Raw genomic sequence first — 21,047 nt, 5'->3', positions numbered from 1 at the left:
TCCAAGCTTATTTAGAAAGCCAACATTTATTTCCTATGCAGCTGGCTGTTCTGTGACTCATCTAACACCTTACTGAAAGAATGTGTTGCAAAAATAAAGGAACTATTTCTCATGACTCCCTACCAAAATGTTACCCAATATGTATACTGTATTGGAGGACACAGCAATTAACATTCAAGTCCATTTATTATTCTTAATATTTTTTTTCCAACATGTACAGATTACTTGGTACTATTTTGTGTCTTAATTTAGAAAAGAATGACAGTTTTCCTCAGCATTGCAGTGTGCATTTTAGTTTGTTCTAATGAAGACAAATTCCTCTCAATCAGGTTTGTTCTGTTCATTACATGAGACAGATGGCAGACTTGCTGTATTGGTAACGATTCCAAGATTTTAAGCTTACTTGGAATGTAGTAGTTTATGTTCCCCAGCTAAAAAGTGATCAGTATCTCAGATGGAAGAGCAGTCAGTTCTGTCTTTGCAGAATTTTTGTGGCACGCCCACAGTTCTTCATTAGAAAGCTGAAAATCTGAAGGTTCCACAGAAAGGCATAGAAGAGGTACATTCAGTCAAATTTGTAAAATACGGTCCAGCAGATGTTTCTGTCTTGGTTGAAAATTAATATATGTTTCCAAAACTCTGCCAGAACAGAGAATATTATCTTCTGGAGGAGAAACTGCAACTGACTGGGATGTAGTGCTCCTTCCCTTTCCTCCCTTTGGTCCTGAGAGTGGCACTGTGTTCAGCTGGAAGCCTTTAATCTGCCAGCCCATAGTAATTAATGCCATGAAATTAGTGTTGAAATGTAAAACCGAAATGGGAACTGCCTTGATCATAGGAATCTGTGCTAGATGCCCACATCATGGACTCTCTGAAATTGAGAGAGGTAAAACACGGAAGCTGCTGAAAACCATTGGGCTCTGAACAGTGCTCAGATATGCCAGTCTCTGAAATCCTGGAGCCATTTCAAACACAGAAGGCTGCAGGCACTGGCTGGATAGACATTGTCACTGTTTAAGGCATCATAGAAAGAAACGAAATAATCTTTTGTGCTAAGCAGAAGTAAAGTATTACTCAAGTAGATAAAACTGGTTTTGCCTTATTAAAATATTACAACTCTAAAGCAATTCTCCCTGTTATCTTCTTCATAATGCCTCAAAAATGATATAATTTATATTAGTTTTGTCACAAATACCTATTTCTTTGAGTGCTAAGATGAAGTATTCAAGATTGAGCAAACCATGTAATTTGCAGAGAACATCGTGTATGAGGGAAGGTATAAGTACAAGAGGACATTATACTCATGTACATTCCTGGTTTTGGCACAGTCTGATTTTACACACAAACACATACTGTTTGAGGTATATCCAACCCTAGGAATACTAAGAAAGAGTTTTATTCAGTTGTCATTTCTGTTGACTTTGTCTTAACACTTAATTCATACTTGATTTCAGGGAAGGTTAACCTGTGTTCAGATGATATTTTCTCCAAAGATGATGAGGTCTTTGGTGCAGCTAACTGGGAAACAGGTGCATGCACCTCTAGAGCATTGTCACCTAGAAACAATAGACTCTACCTCTATTATATTTATTAACATCCTCATTATGTTCATATCAACAAATAACACAAATAGACTTTATAAGGGAAAGAATGAAGACAAGCCTTCATCTACTTCACATCTGCTCAGACTGGAAAAGACAGGGGATGCATCCTTCAAGAGAAGACTGGAAACTGAGAATCTGAATGCTGTTGGACCAGAAATTACCAGCCGAATACTACTTAGGACATTTACGAAGGCCCTTAATTCAGCTTCTGTTTGAGAGGTGAAGATAAACATACTGAAAGGAATGCCCTTCCTGACAATCCCACCAAAGAAACCACAAAATGAGAAAGCGCAAATGCCCCCAAACCCTGATGAATTTATGCTGATGCTGAGGCACAGAGGCTCTGTGAAGAGACATAACTCTCTGGTGTATACAACTGTGCACACTATTTTAAATAGCAATTAAGAACAGAGAAACACAAAGTTCTGGTAAAAAGAACTACCAGTTGCCCAAAGAAAGTAGCTTTTGTGTATCACTTTATGCTAGTGGTGACAGAATAGAAAACAAAATACCACAGAGTTACATACATGTTCTTTGTCTAGAAGTATTTACAAATAACTTTACAAATTTTTATACACATTTTCAGGTTTGGTTGTTTACTTTTAAATTAAAAGAAAAGTTAGTCCCCAGAGGCTTCTAAGGCTGCAGTTGGTGCCTTATACTGTACATTTATGCTTGGCTTCTTCCTGGGAGAAGGGAGGAAAAGAGTTTAAAAATGTGCAAAACACAGACACCTAAAGAGCCCTGGATTTAAAGGTTCCTAGAGACTGACATCCATAGAGTGGTCATTCTACCTCTCAAATCAGAGACACTATTGTTGATGGGCTCAGGGCAAAAGAGATTAGGGAAGGAGAAGGAGCCATATATGAATTGCAATAATGAGATGAGTACATTAGTGCTGGAACATCTGGCTAAGAAGAGTCATAGATCAATTCCTACTGCATACAGCAGTTAAGAAAATACAAGGAGTGGACATTGTGGATTTTTAACACAGCATTGAAATGATCTCTTTTACACTGTTAGGGTTTGACTCGTGCTGTATGTTTTGGAGTCAAAATCACTGTTTACTGACACAATCTTGACCAGGCACAGTATGATTCTGTCACATAAAAAATACTGTCTTCTTTGAGAAAGATGCATCCTTCCCATAGTTTTCACAGGTTTTGTTTTCATGCCTCAACACTAAATGTTGTAAAAATATTAAAATTAAAAAATAAAAAATTTACAATTTACAAGTGTCCATATAAGGAAATCATTCAAAAATTCCAGATAATCTACAAGGATCTACCAAATAACAATGCTGATAATGACACTGAGCCTGTGGGAAGAACAATCCACATGCCGTGAGAAACGGATGGTGGGTTTCTTCCAGAAGGATGAGTCACAAGGTTGGTCTTTTCTTCTAAAATCTGTTTCTTCAGCTACAACAGCAGAAGTCTTGAGTCAATGCTCATTACTTACTTCGACCTATAAAACAGAATATATGAATTACTAACAAATGAAAACCTGTTCTGTACATCTTCTTTTTTGTGAGAAGTACCTTAACAGCAGCTGACAGGTTAGTAACTAATGAACAAGTGGATAAAACACCTCTAGACACTAATTTCCTCAGCTGTAAGACACAGATATAAGGTCAAAAATGAAAGGCTGGTTACAAAGTGGTAGCTTTGCATCATACATACCAGAAAAGCAAAAAAAAACATTTTGGGAAAAATACAGGAGGTGGTGAAAAATGCCTGAAGCTCACATAATAATAAATTATTTTCAGCATAATATATTTTAACAGCGTAAGATGTATATTCACCAGGTAATGGAATTCTCATCTGATTACAAATGTACACTTCAGCTGGACTCACACATTTATAGTCTTCATTACAGTCACCCGCCTGCTGAATCTATGTATTTTCATGTCTGCCTGTAAGCTGTGTTCACCTGGATAATTTTGGAAAATCTGTGATGGCTTTTTGTAGCAATTTCATGGTGGCTAGAGTCTCAGGAGAAGATACAAACAGGGCAGGATCACATAGACCCATCATAGAGCAGTAACCTCTCCATTAGCCATTTCCCAGACACTGCATCAATTCCACAAGCAGAAGCTAGGAACATCTCTAGAAATGCTCTGTCTTCTTTGGAATTAGGGGTTCAGTGCCTGTCCAGATGGGGCTACCCAAAACTATAGTAGCAATGAATCAGACCTACTCATCCCAGCAGTAATGGTGCACATGTAAAGTTTAACTTCTGCAACCAAATAATAACAGCAATAAAAAACCCAAGTGCAAACTAAAATGCAACATTTTAAATTTCTTCAAATCAGTAATAATAATAATGAAACAAAACAAAACAATGAAATTGAAATGCAACATTCTGTTTTGTTTTGATTTTGTATCTCCATACGTCTCTATTTTACATCTAGCAGTACATGGTAGCAATTTTAATTACTACCAGGTGACCTGGCTTTAGATATTATGCTTGAAACAAATGAAAACACAACAGTCTTCTTTAAAGCCTATGTGTTTCAGTCCCAGAGAGAACATGACAATTTTTTTCTACTCCCTCTGTTGTCCCTCCTGCCACATTTTAATTGAAACTGAATGGTTCAGGGCAAAGATTCTCCTTCTGCTAGTCCAATGGCCTAATGGAGTTGTAGGTGGAACTGACAGCAGACATGCTATGTTTGTTCATATTTGTGTTTAAAAGCATTCCCTGCGAGCACAGATTCAAATTTAATCTATACTCAGAGATGAAAAGGAAAACGACTCTTAGACTTGTTAATGATTAGCAAGTATTGTAGCACCAAGCAGGTATCATACTGAGTATAAGTACTCGATAAAAACTGAGAATGTCTTCTACATACTTTCAATGAGGCCACAGAACCTTGTTTTTTTTTTTTCGATGTCTTATGTTTATTTAATTTATGAATGAAAGAAGGGAGATGAAAGGGATGAGAAAGCGGGATATACAGCCAGGCTTTTCTCTATAAAAAGCATCACACTAATCTTTCCCATGAGTAAAGTGGGGAAGATGGCAAAAGATCTATAACCTTTATTAAGGCTCTTAATGTATTTAACAGGCATTATTCATGTTCACTTCTCAATGAATAGAAATGGAGTTTTTCACAGCCTGGATATCAGAAGTCACATTTCTTAGGGATACTATGGATTTTCAGACTACATATAACTGATATTGATAGCAATTAACTTCTTAAAAGATGTCAGGAAGGCTGATGTGCTGCAGACAGATAAGCATCTGCAAATTTCTGGCACAATCCTCCTACTGTTCAAATGGTTTCCAGCAATTTAATTCAGACTTGATCACTGATATTATTTTTCCTCCTTGCTTAAGCAAAGATGCTTTCTGTAGCTTTCAGTGCCTAAAAACATGACATCAATAAAGAAGAAAATACAATGTAATTTGTTTTACAGTTTTATACTTCTAGCAGCCATAAAGAAGCCAGATAAGATCCTTCCACCTGTACAAGAATACCTATCCATAGGAAATGGGAAGATGCCATTTATTTTCCAGTATAAAAAGCTCACCAACATCCCCCGTATCCTCCAAGCTATTTAACCTAAATCTGCTAACAAAGAACAAATTCTCATATTCTGTGCTTTTTTTTTTTTTACGTAAATGAACAGATTTTACAGGAATGTATATAATGTATATAAAAATCTTTTCTGAAATTATTATTATTATTATTTTTCTCCTTTAGTTACATTGAGTTTGCTCAACGACTGTTTTAAAACTAACCTCAACACAGCTTTAGAGACTAAAATTGTTTATGGAGAGGTGTAAATGTTGTAGCTGTGGCTTTCTTCTTCCCAGATACCAATTTCATATTTTCATTCTCAAGCATCGTATTAAGAATGGTCAAACCTCCTTTCTGCTGTCATCTTTCCCATATAAAATCCTAGTAAAGCCAGCATCTAGTGAAATATTACTGAAAATACATATTCCAACACAGAGAGTATACTTATTATCATGTCAAACTCCTCATTATTTGTTGTTGTTGTCTTAATTTGATATTTCTTCCTGTTCTAATATGTACTGTCACACTGAGATAGGGCTTTTCTCCTTTCTTGGCTTTCATAATCCTACAATTTTTACTCACTAAATTTGAATAAAATTTTGTTCATTTTTTTCCTGCAAACTGAAAGCTGCAGCATGTGTAAAATGTATTTACAAAACATGCAAATATTAGTAAAGTCTCAACCAGAGTTTGGGTGTCAAGTGCCCACTCAAAACATTTTGTTAGCAACTGTCCTCTTTAAATTAAAACTCCTAGAACATGTAACCATGCATACACCAGGAAAAACCTTCAAACTCATTTTAATTCTCTTAACTGATAAGTAAAATACAGTAAGTCATAATATCAAGTTCAGTCAGTTAGCTGCACTTGGGTTTCGTGCTGCATTTAAGATGCTTGAAAGGTCCTAATATCAATTTAAAGATGGAAAGCATCGAGGCAACAACTTAAAAACATCTAAGAAGAATTTCCAAATGAACATCTTATGTTTTACCAGTAATACTATGAAATATCATATATTTAAATTTATCTTAGCTTCTGCCAAAATATATGTGCTGCTAACATTTCCCTGTACTTTAATTTATTTCATATAAAATGAACAGATATGTATCCAAATTAATTCATTAGGTAGCAGAGAGTACTTCGTAGGAAGACTCTATGAAAACTGTGATTTTTGTAGTGAGAGCAAATAACTGACAACAAAGAGATAATGAAGCTTCAATGAAACTCTACAGACAGATTTTAAGCCAACTAGCATTTTTTCAGCAAACATTTGTCTTCCAGTAGCTAGAAGGTTCTGCTTTTTCATAAATGGGTTAATCCCATTAAGGTTTATGAAGCAGAAGCCATAAACTAGCTCGCTTTTTGCTAAAAAGTCAGCAGGAAACAATCCCATCCTTTACTGCAAGCCTCTCCTTGTGTTAAGCCAAGGCATGTCATGGCAGACGTGGTAATATCTACTAATCCTTGTTTTAGCAGATGTGTCATCAATGACAAAGTGTCCTTACTATCATGTTTTATGTGGATTATTTTTTAATTCAGTTCTAATTGAAGTATAATTAAATTATTAGTAACCTCATGCCAAAATTACTTCAGGAGAAAGTTAGCTTTCAGTCCAGTTAGAAGGATTAATGTGGTCCACAGGACCAGAACCTTACCTACAGGCTTTACAGGCTTTAACTCAACATGCTCCTGGGGGGGCTGTCGGTAGGAGTATGTGTCAAGTCCGCCTATGAAATCAACTGAAAATACAACAGTGCCAGAAATGAACAAATGGAAATGAAAATATGTCAACTGAAAAATAAGTATGGACAAATTATATTAAAAAAATAGTAAACACATGCACAGGTTTGCATAACAGAAATAAACAAGTAAAAATACTGTGGAAGTGTCTTCCAGAAGGCTCTGTGGTCTGTCATCTATAATGTCCACATAGCACTGTGCCTGGCCAAACAAGGCAGCAGCTGGCTGACCAGACATGCACGCTCCTTTCAGCACACATGCTTATTCACATATCTGAAGAGTACATAGATAAAAACCACTGTAGAATAATGTAGCTTCTTGTTTCAAGAGCAATCTCAGCATAAATTTCATAATTCAGATTCTGCTCCTTTTGAAGTGTTTAGAAATTCAGCTGGTGGAAACTATTTAGTTCATGAACCTAATTTCTCCCCAGCTTTCATAAACCAATGGACTCTCATGAATGTAAGGAAACAAGACAAACCAAGTGAGTCCACTGAGTTGAGAATAAATAGGTAACAGTTGGATGTGAAAAAGCAGCAGAATCTTCTCTGAGTTTGTGGGGACAGTGAGTGTTTTCACAATCCTTCCAGTTTCTTTCAACATTTCTGTCAGAAACAATGTGGGGATATCTGCCCTTGATATGTTTTTGGTTCCTTTTACGGTCATAATGATTTTTAAATTACGTTTTAGTCTAAATCTTGTATCTTGCTACTCTTGGTAAGATTTTCAACAGCTTCAAGAAGACACACTTCCAAGCTACCACAGAAATCTAAAAGCAAGTTTGGGATGAAGGTGATTTTTCTGATGATTTAGGAGGGCTTTTTACAGAAGCAATGTAGAACTGACAGTCACAGCACATTAGGATTCTTTGGTCACATGAAAGGCAACTGCCTTTATTTGTTTATATACAAGCACATATATAAGACCTAAACTGAATTTATGTCCTCATCGTGTTAATCACTGTATGAGGACTTGTACTGGGTTTATATGGCAAAGTTTTGGTAGCGGGGGGTTGTAGGGGTGGCCTCTATGAGCAGAGCCCAGCAGCTGCCCCATGGCAGATCAGAGCCAGCTCCACTACGGACCTGCTGCTGGCCACAGCCGAGCTAGTAAGCGATGTTGGTTGGGCCTCTGGGAAAGCAGATTTTAGAAAGGGAAAAGAAAAACAAACAAACAAACAAAAACTGCTGTGCAACAGCAGCCGGGAGAGAGAGGGGTGAGAACCAGCCCTGCAGCCCCCCAGGTCAGTGCAGCAGGAGGGCAGGAGGTGCTCCAGGCACGCAGCAGCAGTTCCCCTGCGGCCTGTGGAGAGGCCCCGGGTGGAGCAGGCTGTCCCCCTGCAGCCCATGGGTTCCACATGGAGCAGATCTCCACGCTGCAGCCCGTGGAGGAGCCCCCGGTGGAGCAGGTGGATGTGGCCTGGAGGAGGCTGCGGCCCATGGAGAGCCCCCGCTGGAGCAGGTTCCGGGCTGGAGCTGCAGCCCGTGGAGAGGAGCCCCCGCAGGAGCAGGCTCCGGGCTGGAGCTGCAGCCTGTGGAGAGGAGCCCACGCAGGAGCAGGGGGGAGCTGCTGCCCGTGTGGGACCTGTGCTGGAGCAGTTTACTCCTGGGGGATGGACCCCGTGGTACGGAGCCATGTGAGAGCAGTTCTTGCAGGGCTGCTGCCTGTGGGCAGCCCCCGCAGGCTCAGTTCGGGAAGGACGGCATCCCGTGGGAGGGACCCCACGTGGAGCAGGGGCAGAGAGTGACCACGAAGGAGCGGTGGAGATGAAGCGTCAGGGACTGACCGCAGCCCCCATTCTCCGTTTCCCTGCACTGTTCGGGGGGAGGAGGTGGAAGAGGGTGGTTGGGGGGGAGGTGGTTTTAGCTTGCTTTTTTTCTCACTGTTCTAGCTTGTTAGTAATAGGCAATAAATTAGATTAATCTCCCTATTCTGAGTCTGTTTTGCATGTGACGGTAATTATTGAGCAATCTCCCTGTCCTTATCTCAACCCTTGAGCCCTTTCCATCGTATTTTCTCCCCCTTTCCCTTTGAGGATGACGGGTCAGAATGTGGTTGTGGTGGAGCTCAGCTGTCTAGCTGAGTAAAACCACTAGAGCACCTCATATGAAACAGCCCCTTTCCCAGCACTGTATGTACAAGGCAAACAGAGAAAGAAAGAGTGCTCATCCAGGCTGAGGGGGATGGAGAAATGAGGCTTAGAGACTGAAGGACTGATGAAAGGTCCTATAAAATCTGTGGAAATGCTGCTGATGATTTTAATTGCCTCTCCTCTTGAGTCCAGAAAAGGAGTAGCTTAGATGAAAACTGAACTTGATGTACTTCAATCATGCAGCATCCCCTCAGCTGCAAGAGTATTTTCTTAAAACTGCCTGAACAGGACATTACGCTCACCAGCTAGCCCAGTCCAAGTGTCAGACCCAACCTATTTTCACCTCCTCCTTATACTGCTTTTCTTTCACGTTGCAACCCCCCTTCAGAATGCTATAACAAAATAAAACACCAAAAATCAAAATTGCTCTAAGCACTAATGGGACCAAGAAATACATTTGCAGATATACTCTTGTAAAAACTGATTTATAAAATATCTAGATGTATAATGTAAAACAAAACTACTGCTTCATTTTTGGAAGAAATCATGTCTGTAGTAATAGATTCTTTTTTATTGTTATTTTTGTGCATGTGTGGTTATTTATACACCTTAGTTTTCCCTGCTCTCAGAAGAGGATTTTTTTTTTCCCCTGAGGACATGATAGAAAGAGTTAGCAAGTATGTTTTTGAGATAATTCACCACTTCAGAACCACACATCATTCCTCTCAGCAATCACCAACATAATCTGCAACTGTAAGCAGAGAGAGAATTTAAAGTAACTAGTTCTTCTACAAGCAGGTCTCTTGGAGAAAAACATGAAGTCGGTATGTAGTAATGATTGGCAACATAGATGTATCTTTGTCTGACAAAGAAAACATATTTAATAGCACCATCAGAAAAGTTTTGAGATGAGCTGTTCAAATCCGTTCAGCTGAGGCTTTCTATTTTGCAATGAAAGACGTATTATATAGTACTAAAGCTGAAGTTTGACTTAAAATTCTTGTGAAGATAATTCTCAAAGCAAGAAGCTGCTCTATCATACAAGACAATTGAATGTGCCATTTTCTATTATGCACTCTATTTTATGGCTGATAGCTCTTTAATATGAAGATTCATCATCAGTTATTTGAATTGTTACCTTTCATTCTAAAAATTCTCTCTGATTTTACCTGATATTTTCAGCATTTATGTCTAGAAGACTCCCAGGACTAAGACTGCGAAGGGCCATTAAATAAAACTTTACATTGACTGAAATTTTAGGATGCATACATCTAGAGAGATGTATGCATGTTTAATTGGGCAAAAGTAAAGAGCAATAACATTTGTATAGGTTTCCCAAGGGGAAAACATTAGTTTAAGGCTGATATTGAATAATTGATTTTGTTTATTCCTGACTAATGGATTATGGATAATACCTGCCATACATTCTTAGGATTACAACAATTAACTTCAGAAAGCTGCATACAACTGGAAGTAAGTTCAATGAAAAATAAAATCATTTTCCATACAGTTCTATAGTTCTATGCTTTACTATTATTATTTTTTTTTAAAGCAACATGTCATCAGTAGAGATATTCAGTCACTAAACAAGGAACACCCCATGGAGTCCAGTCATTAACTACAGTCATGCAGAGAGAAACTTAAAATCCTAGGGAGAGGATTTTTTAGCACCCCACAGATAATAGCAGGTTACAGCAGAAACTGGTTATTTTATCTGCAGCTGGCTGCAAAACATGATCCATATTCCCAGGGAATTTTTCTCTCCTTGTGTCACCTCAGTTTTGTGGTCATGCTGGATGCTTAATGGCCAGTGTGAAATGTTCTTTTAGAGTTCACTACCTGCTGGGCTTGGAAGTGCAAATTTGTGCTGGCTGCCCACTGTGGGTAGTCCATTAAAATGATGTTCATTCACTCATGGGCCATATCAGAGGAATAGTTGTCATAATCTGTCTGAGTGAGAAAAGTGCAACATGCTGCTAGCTGAAGAAGGTGTATCCACTGTCATCAGTAATTTTGAGGGTTATTCTTTTGTAGATGGATGACATTTAGGTATGCCTCACTACTATTAATGCAGTGCATTCACCCATATGCCAGTTAAAATTTCCTCTCCCTTTGAAGGTAGCACAGAAGAATCAGACATCTGAAAAAATCCCTTCTCCTTTGCCACCCTCTCATCTGGAATTCAGCTTCTCTGGCAATATCCCACTGACCTGCTGGCAGGCCCTGTGCAAACAGCTGCCAGAGCTTGTCATCCCATAGGTATATTACTAATTTCTCCTTTCAAAGCTGGCACATCCTAAGTGTGCCTGGAGGGAGGTGCAGGGTATGAACAGAGCAGTGATATGCAGATAGCATAATTCTTAGTAAAACCTGCAGCTTCTTGTGCTGAAATAGCTTAGATTCTCTTGATGTTTGCCTTTCCATTTTATAAATCAGGATAAGCTCACAAAATGATGGCTGGAATGGATGGCACCTTCAGCTGTCCCCTGTCGCAGAGTGGCAGGCTAGAAGCTACTCGCTTGTGTGCTTTTATGTACAGAAGATTTTATTAACCAATGGGGCTCCAAATGCTATTTTACATTGCATTTTTTTCCCACTGTGCTAAGATTTTTTGAATGGCAATATATTAATGCAATCACATTCATTAAGAAAAGTATGTAGCTGGGGTGGTTGTAACCAGTTAAAGTAAGTGACAGGTAGTAAGACAAGGAGCCAAAGCCTATGACAAAGAAGCAAAAATGGGGAAAATGTTAAGTCAGTGCTACATGCACGAAGTCCAAAGTTTGGACTTTCCAATGTTTGCACTTGTAGCATATATAAATTTTCCAGATAAGCACCTGTGGGTTTTGTTTGTTTGTTTGTTTTACCATTAGATCTCCACTTTTTCAGTTTTGTCAAAAGATACACTGTTCTTACATCTGAACTACTCAGATTGATCCAGATATCTGTTAGGAGCCAATACTATCGCACTTCATATTACATCTGAGTAGCTGAGCCTCTAGTCATGTGGCAGAAGAATCACACATTGCTTTGCAGTATACCAGGAATAGCTTCTTATTTATGGAGAGGACTAAAGGAGGGAAAACGTGCAAGACAATTAAGAAAGGAAGAAAAAGAAACATCAGTAATAATGTGCCACTGTGACTGTTTTTCTGTCTCTATGAAGTATTAGAAGATAGTAATAAGATGAAGACAGCAAGAAGTAGTAGCAAACTACTGAGAAACAACCTCTTGCATAAACTTTTATAACTAGAAGCTGGGAGGGGAATATTTCATGGTTCCACTCTAATTATTATGATTTGGCACCAAATTTTCTTTTTAGTCTTCACCTAGTGAGATAGATGATCATTTTAAAAACTGCCCCACATTTTAAAATGTGAGTCCCACTCTGATCACCACACTTCTCTGCAGGACTGCACTGAAGGAAACATCCTCTCACAAGCTGCCTTAAACTGGTATGAAAATCTTAACTATGGTCTCTGCTACTGAACTCTCTTCTAATTTTATTAGTGTTTTGACAACCAAGATATTCATATCAGATGTTCAGATCTTTTATTCTCCAAGGATGCAGCTGCCCAGTAAGATGAAAGAAGTCTGGGGAACGTCAAAGATGTTAGGAGGTGAAGGTGGCTCAAACCTTCTCATCCCAGTTTCCCCAGCCCTTCTGAATCTGAAAAAATCTTTCCAAAACATTTTCCATGCCAGGTCTTTGACAGCTATTTACACCCTTTCCATGCCATTACTGAAGTTAAAAGGCAGGCTACCTGATTGCATGTATTTTCTTAAAGGAAATATTTATCAATCACTTTCAAGTCATTAAGGACTCATGGCCATCACAGGGCAAAAGTTCGTGGTAGAATATGGTCATCACCCATAAGGTCTATAGAAAAAAATACATATCAAGAGTACTTAACACTAACATAGACCCAGAAAAAGCAGTTTAAGCTGCAAATATGTAGGGATTCTTTCTTTTAGGCGTAAGCAAACACCATTTTGCATGATGTGCTATCTGCAAATCCATACTTGAAGCTTAAGTTGTTGAGGAATAGTTTTCCATTTTGGTTTAAAATGTTTTATTGTGTTCTTTCTAAATACATATCAAAGCTTCATCTGTTTACCAAAACAAATCTGCTTGGGTAACAGACATCCAATACATGTCTGCATAGCTGACTACAGCTTATGTTATTCTTCTATCAGGCTGTCCTAATGAAATATTTCTGATGATACATTTTCTTCCTATATAGGTCACTACTCTGTTCCTCGTTTTTCTTAAATTTTGTCTTGATGACTAAAATACTTGTCTAATGACTAATGTCTAAATAACTTGCCATTTATTTGTGGAAAAAAAGCATATGGAAAATATATCTAAAACCACTTCAAACAAATAAAGCTTCCCCCTCCCTCCCTTCTTCCCCAAAGGCTAGTATTTACAGGTGTTATTGCTAGTTCTAAAATAAGATTGTTTCAAAGAAAGTGAATGGTAGCTTTCTTTCTGCCTATGACCAAAGAAAGTTACAAATGATTCCAATTTATAACTTCTTATTCCTTTCAATATGGGTGATAAAAAACTTGGTACAAGTATTTTCCCTATAGAATTTATATGTGATTACAGTCTTTTTTATACAGTAAGAAAATTAGGAAAATGAAAAATCTTAGCTCACTTGATTTCACTAATTATTAATGTTTTCCTCTCTGGCACCCTTTCTAATTTAATCTCCTTTGATGCAGAATGCTCTGGGGTTTTTATTATTATTATTTTTTTTTTCAATAGAATGGTTTGAGTTGGAAGGGACCTTAAAGATCATCCAGATCACAGAATCACAGAATGTTAGGGATTGGAAGGGACCTTGAAAGCTCATCTAGTCCAATCCCCCTGCTGGAGCAGGAACACCTAGATCAGGTCTCACAGGAATGTGTCCAGGTGGGTTTTGAATGTCTCCAGAGAAGGAGACTCCACAACCCCCCTGGGCAGACTGTTCCAGTGCTCTGTCACCCTCACTGTAAAAAAGTTTCATCTCATATTTAAGCGGAACCTCCTATGTTTCAGCTTGCACCGATTGTCCCTTGTCCTGTCATTGGGTGTCTCTGAGAAAATCCAGATCCCAATCCCTTCAATGGGCAGGGACACCTCCCACTAGATCAGGTTGCCCAAAGCCCCATCCTGCCTAGACTTGAAGGCTTGAACACAGCTTCTCTGGGCAACCTGTGCCAGTGCCTCACCACCCTCTGAGTGAAGAATTTCTTCCTTATATCTAATCTCTCTTTTTCTTGCCATTAACATTACCATACTGCATTTATACAAATTAAGCTGGTGAAGGAAAATAATCCATGCATAGAAGATGATAAATACCCAGAAACTACGACTACCAATTAAGCTCATGTAGTACCAAGACAGAGACAGTGCCAATGAGTTTTTGCTATGCATACCCAGTCAGTCCTCTAAACTGGCAGAATAGTCAAGAACAAAGACTTGTATAGAAGGCTGCTACAACTTCAATCCCATCTCCGAACACACAATCTTCACAATAAATGTGTCCAAGCTGACTTCAGAAGAGGCAGAACTCTGAATCTGCTTTTTGAAGATATGCTTTGATCTCTTTTGGTAGTCTGATTCAGGAAGATATGTTATGTACTAGTGTGCCTTTATATTGCTGCTGAGTTTGGTGCCAGAAACTACAGAGCTCTTTTAAAAATGTTTAGTACAGATGCTAGGACCAACTGGAGTTGATCTATTCCATTTACAGTTCATTGCTAATTCACAAGTTAGGTGTTTTGTTCCTTTATTATTTTTTTTTCTTTTTCTTTTTTTCCCCCCTGTCAGTTGAGTCCCAGATGGCTCTATTTCTGGACTTTTGTTCTTTGTATACATACCAATTTCTGTTTGCTTCAGTTATTTGTCAGTATGACCCAAATATTTACTTTAAGACAACATCTAAGTCTGCTTGATTATTGTATATCTAAGAATATCTCAACTGCTGTTTTTAACCTTAAGTACAAGACATGGACATTTTAGTATGCAAAATTAATATCCCCTTATATAATGTATCATCTGTTCAATTCTATTGAATAATTAAAGATAAACTTCCTAGAGCAAAGTATTTGCAAATCAAATACTTGGCATAAAGCAGTGCTTTTCAAAACATTTGTGACATTTGGAGTTCCTGTATTGGAATTTCTTTTGGATTTCTGTACATAGAAGAAAGTTCATGTCATCCATTCATGACAGAAGAATATTAACATTATTTTAATAATTTAGGTTTTGGGACAGGAGGGGCCCTTTGTATCATTGAGTGATTCTGGATTTTTTTTCCCACTTTTCTAGTGATGGAAGAATGTTCCTGAACTTTGCTGCTAGCAACCTCTGTGACATAATATTTGCTTCACATCTTTGTATCTTCACTTCTCTTATGAAGATTGAGTGGGAGTGAGCAAAGGATGTTCAGGAGAGCACACGTGTGGCATTCATAGAACAGGACACAACTGAAAGAAGCACCACAAGATGCTGGCAGTCTTCTCCTCAAGACAAGGCTGTGGAGAGGAACAGCAAACCAGGTGGGCCCTAGAGGTGATGTAGAGCAGACTAAGGACTGGGGAGAGTGAGCAAAGTTTTCTGCAATTCAAAAAACCAGAGACCTGGTTAGGACTCAGAAGAGAAGAGTGGTTTGCCAACCGCATGGACACAAAGGGAGGAAATGTTATAAACCTCTCATTTCTATTCTGTATGATCTAGTAATTTTGAGTTTGCTATTTAATTGTACTAGTCTATATATATATATATATATTTTACTTTAGTGTTGTTCTTTTCTTTGGGAGTTCTTAATAAAAGGATCTGTACACATCTGCTTCAAAGCTCTGGATGACCACAGTTCTGTGACATTCAGGCCCTGTTGCAAATTTTCTTGTCTTTTTTTTTTTTTTTTTCTTTTCATGGCGATATTTTCAATATAGGGCTTAAAAATCTACTTAATATCTCTTCTTGTTATTTTTTTTTGCAGTCACTCAGGGAAGTCTCCCTTTTTCCTGACCCTTCCTTACTGTCTAGTAGCTAACTGCTGTGGTACAGTTACAGCCTACCATCTTCAACTTGACAGGCTTGATATCTTGAACTTGACAAACTTGGTAAAATTTATTTCCAATAGTATGAGAGTTCAGGTATGAGGTTTTGTAGCAAAATATTGATCTCGTATTTTCTTCTCCATAGTATCAGACACACTAACATTGTGTAACTTTGTTTTACATTTCACATTGTACTGGTTTTTTTATGTGGCAAGGTTTTGGTAGGGAAGGGCTTCAGGAGTGGCTTCTGTGAGCAGAGCCCAGCAGCTGCCCCATGGCAGATCAGAGCCAGCTCCAGCCAGCTCCAAAAGGGACCTGCTGCTGGCCAGAGCCAAGCCAGAGATCAATGCTGGTTTGGCTTCTGTGAGAGCAGATTTAAGGAAGGAGAAAAAAACTGCTGTGCAACAGCAGCCGGGAGAGAGAGGGGTGAGAACCAGCCCTGCAGCCCCCCGGGTCAGTGCAGCAGGAGGGCAGGAGGTGCTCCAGGCATGCAGCAGCAGTTCCCCTGCGGCCCGTGGAGAGGCCCCGGGTGGAGCAGGCTGTCCCCCTGCAGCCCATGGGTTCCACATGGAGCAGATCTCCATGCTGCAGCCTGTGGAGGAGCCCCTGGTGGAACAGGGTCTGGTGGGACCTGCTGCCCTTGAGGGAAGAAGAGAGGGAGTGAGAGAGTGGTTGTAGTGCAGCAGCCCAGCAGGGTAAAACCACACACAGATGAAGCAGTTTCCATTTCCAAAAACCTCCTCCTCATTTATCATCCTGTGTTTGACCCCATGAACATCTCAGAAGCTCTGCATAGAAATCCTGATTTACCACATGACATTTGCTCCTTATTGTTGGGCACTGTATAAATTCCCTCCTTTGCAAATCCTGCTCACAGCATGGATATGACCATCATGCTTAGTGATGGTCTGCCTCAGTCCTTGAGGAGGCAGATCCCAATGCTTTCTACCACACGTCTTCTATGGTTTCAGCAACTTTAAGCTCCAAACTACCTTTTATCTTCTGCTAAGCAGACAAAATTGCCTCCAGCACTGATAGAACGTCCCTTTCCTCATGCTAGCAGTAACTCCCACATTGTCCTTCTTTGACCAACCGGAAGGTAAGCTTGTGGTCCTACTGTGCCTTCTTTGAATTCAAGTCTACAGATCAGAAATAGAACTGAATAGAACAGATCAGAAATAGAAATAGAACTCCTTTTGTGATCTCCAGATTATCAGTCTTCTCCTTTCAATCTTTTATCTCTCTGGATGAGCAGAAACTAGTGACCTCTGATCTTCCCTTTGTTTTTGCCCTTAGTTTTTCAAGATGGGGAAGCCAGCAAAATAATCCTTCTCTTGATCTGTGTCAAACCAACATTCTCCAGTCTCTGTAAATGCATTATTAAGTCCTTCTATGGTGCCATCGGTCTTTCCTAGAATAAGATCATCCACTATGCTCCATTTCAGAGCTGTTGCAGAAGCAGCTGGTAAGTCTCCTACTTAATCACACCCAAGTGCATCAGTGAGCACTGTTTTTTCTCTGTTAAGTGCTTTTCTGCAAATGGGGAAACCTATTGTACCTCATATGTTACTGCTTTTCTCCTGCTCTTTCGTCATCTTCAAGTTGTCTTGCTGATCTCTTAATATATATATATATATATTTGACATTACCATCGCTCTCACTAGTTAAGCTCTTCTCACTCAAAGTAGCTCTTCAAAAACATCCAATATATATAACTACATTCTCAGCTATGAAAATAGAGCTAAGAATATAGAGCAGTAAAAACCTGGAGCTTATGATGGCCAGTGGATGATGGACACTTCTTATGATGGAGTGGAAAAAAAAAAATGTCCTGTGTGTCAGAAAACATGATGGCTAGGAAAATGGTTTTCTCATTGTTAGAAAGTTGGTATCGTTTCATATTAGGAGAAAGATGAATGTGCAAAAGGGGAATCGGGTATGTAAAAGGATTAATACTCATTTTGAAGCCACCAGGGAATCAATCTGTTAATGATAAAGAAGGATAATGCAATAGTGACTTCATCAATAAAAAAATTCTCTCCCTGAAGAAAGATGAAGTAAAAAATACATTTTTATGAAAGCCTTGTGAGTCTTGAATTACAGTCGTACAAAATAGCACATTGTCCTGATTAATTGTAATGATTATGAAGGAAAAGAAAATGTGCAGAAATCAATGCCAAGGAATAAGAGTCATCTTATAAATAGTGAGAGTAACACAGCATTATTTGGTTTTGCTTCACCTAAACTGTAATATTGAGAAAAACACAGATGTACTGAGATTAAATTTCAGCTAACAAAACCAACGGTATTGAAACAGTCAATATTGACTGTTTCAAAACAAAAGAATGTAAAATGAAGTTTGAATTGAGTCCAGCTATGTCCTAGATCACAGAGGATTCATAAGAAAAGTCTTGTTATGATAAAGAGCTAATAAAACACATAATCAACACAGATTAACTGCAACAGATATAATACAGTCGACAGGAGGCTCAACACAAGGCAGCGGTGTGCCCTGGCAGCCAAGAAGGCAAACCACATTTTGGGGTGTATTAAACACAGTGCAGCCAGCCAGTCAAAAGAGGTGATTCTCCTGAGATATTTAGCATTTGTGCTGCCTCACCTTGAGTACTGTGTGCTGTTCTGGGTTCTACAATATAAAAAGGATGCTTTTATTCTTTCAGGGATTCAAGGATACTTGAATGTGTCCAGAGGAGAGCAACAAAACTGGTGAAAGGGCTTGAAGGCAAGCCCCATAAGGAGAAGATGAGGATCCTTGGGTCATCTAGTCTGGAAAAAAAGGCTAAGAAGTGACCTCGCTGCTCTCTGCACCTTTCTGAGGAGGGGAAGCAGAGAGAGGTGCTGGCCTCTGCTCCCTGGGAACCAATGACAGGACATGTAGGAACGGCACAGAGCTGCACCAGCGGAGGTTCAGACTGGACATTAGGAAAAATTTCTTTACCACGAGGGTAAAGACACTGGAATAGGCTTCCTAGAGAGGTGGTTGAAGCCCCTTGTCTGTCAATGTTCAAGAGACATTTGAACAATATCTTCAATAATATGCTTTAATTTTTGGTTAGCCATGAAATGGTCAATGACTGCTGAAGGTCCCTTCCAACTGAGCTATTCTATTCTATTCTATTCTTGAAAAGTAGGTTTTCTATGGAGAGGTGATATATATACTTTATATGACCATATATATGACCATATATATGACCATATATGATCATATATACTTTATATGACCAGCTGACCCAAGTGGAAAACTGCATTGGCTAAATCAACTGATTTAATAAGACAGCATCTCTTGTTATAAATCTTGCTTCTCTTACATCCTGAAAATTAGGACTATTGAAATGCTACAACTAAAAAAATCTGAAAAGTACAAAATATAGACAACAATTCCTGGCTTACGAATAGGAGGAATTTAGAAAGATTATTTTATGAAGGGTTGAAAGCCTGATGGCATCAGACACTCAGTACACAGAACTAAAAAATAGATTACAGTAAAAATCAATAGGATTTAAAAAAAAAAAAGGATTAACAAAAAAAAAATTCGAATATCTTGTTTTTCTTTGTGGTTCTTCAAATAAATATTTGTGATACCTTATTTGTGTGGGTCTTTCTCTTGCTTTGATATTATCATTAATCAACATTGGTATCCCTTCCTTTTCCAAGAAAAAAAATTACAACCTATCTTGGTTAAACATGCTGGTTGTCTTTAGGTTTATTAGATTTAGAACTGAGATGGCTAAAATTATGGATAACTAATTCTTATTTTTTTGACTTTGCCATATTTTGGGAAAGAACATTACCAAATAAATTATCTTCCAAAGTTACCTGACTGAGACATGATATTCATAGCTTGATTTAATGTATTTCACTGAGTTGTGCTGGTTAACCATCTCTTTTAGAATTTGTACTGTAGCTCCTTTGCAAAGTAATTGTTCAAGTGGTCTGTAAGGCAATCATGTTCATATATACTTTGGGAAATATTACATGCAATGGGACCCATAGTATATGATTTCTATCAGAGATACTCCCTCGAAACAAGAAATGAACAGCTTTGGCTTTTTTTTTTTTTTTTTTTTTTTTAACTACTGTATTTCAAAGCTTAGTATTGATAGACAAGAATTGAATATAAATCTCAGCTTCAGGGAAATTTAGTGACAGTCTCTTCTCTCATCTGGTCAGTATGGATCTGTCCATTTTTGAGGTTATTGTCTGCAAGGAAGAAAAAGGGAGGACATTTCTGTCTTCTAAGATGAAACTTCAGTGTCACTCTCTCAGACCAGACGTAGGCATAAAGGAAAAGGCACTGAAAATTCTGACCACCTAAAAAGCCAATTCATCCATAAGCCTTCCAAGTCTGTCAAACACGTTGAGATATTTGTAACGGGAAGCAGTGGGAATATTTGTCTCAATCGTAACTGTTCAGCTCACTGAATCCCCAGATTCCTTAACAGCGTATTACCAAGATAATTTATGGCCAGCTCCCTGCTGGTGTAGGGCCTCATTAAATGTGTATCCTCTTTGACTTGGTATGCCACCCCCATAACACAGGCCCACCACTAGGTCCATGCTTACACATCTCACACTAAAAACATGAATTAAAGCTGTTACAATATAGAGCTCTTAGGTATGATGTGGTAACTAGGCTAAGGGAAATTCCCCCTCAGGCAACAAAAAGAATGAAATGGATCTTATTTAAGCTGAGGCCCAGAAATTGGAAGAACCCATCTGCCTGTATCTTAAGACTTGGGGGAGATGGTATTTATATGGAAGTATAGGAGTCTGAAAAGTTTCCTTTCAAGCTCCACAAATTAAAACAAACACAAAACTGTTGCCATTTAGAAATGAAAAAGTAAGAAGGTTGCAACTGGAAGTAGAAAATGGATTTGGAAAGAGATTTAATTTTAATGGAGAAGCTGGGTGAAAGCTAGGGGCAGGAGCAGGCACCACTTAGGCCTGTGTGTGATGTCAAGTGGAAAGCTCAGGAGAGGAATGCTGGATGCTGGAGTAAGATTGATTT

The 21,047-nt window shown here is 38.7% G+C and overlaps 1 protein-coding gene across 1 annotated transcript in view; it reads right to left on the bottom strand.

The window, feature by feature from the left end:
- Positions 1-171: 171 nt before the first annotated feature.
- NKAIN3 (sodium/potassium transporting ATPase interacting 3) overlaps positions 172-21,047 on the bottom strand; it is a 374,213-nt gene continuing 353,337 nt past the window's right edge. The window contains exons 6-7 of the mRNA XM_035553117.2: positions 6,786-6,869; positions 172-3,071 (exon numbers count right to left, since the gene is read on the bottom strand). Coding sequence (XP_035409010.1) covers positions 3,058-3,071; positions 6,786-6,869 — 98 coding nt within the window. The 3' untranslated portion in view covers positions 172-3,057. The remainder of the gene's footprint in view (positions 3,072-6,785; positions 6,870-21,047) is intronic.

Source organism: Cygnus atratus, chromosome 2 (genome assembly GCF_013377495.2).
Source record: "Cygnus atratus isolate AKBS03 ecotype Queensland, Australia chromosome 2, CAtr_DNAZoo_HiC_assembly, whole genome shotgun sequence".
Lineage (NCBI taxonomy): Eukaryota > Metazoa > Chordata > Aves > Anseriformes > Anatidae > Cygnus > Cygnus atratus.
Note: the sequence above shows the minus strand (reverse complement) of the source record. Positions and strands in the feature narration are given on the sequence as shown.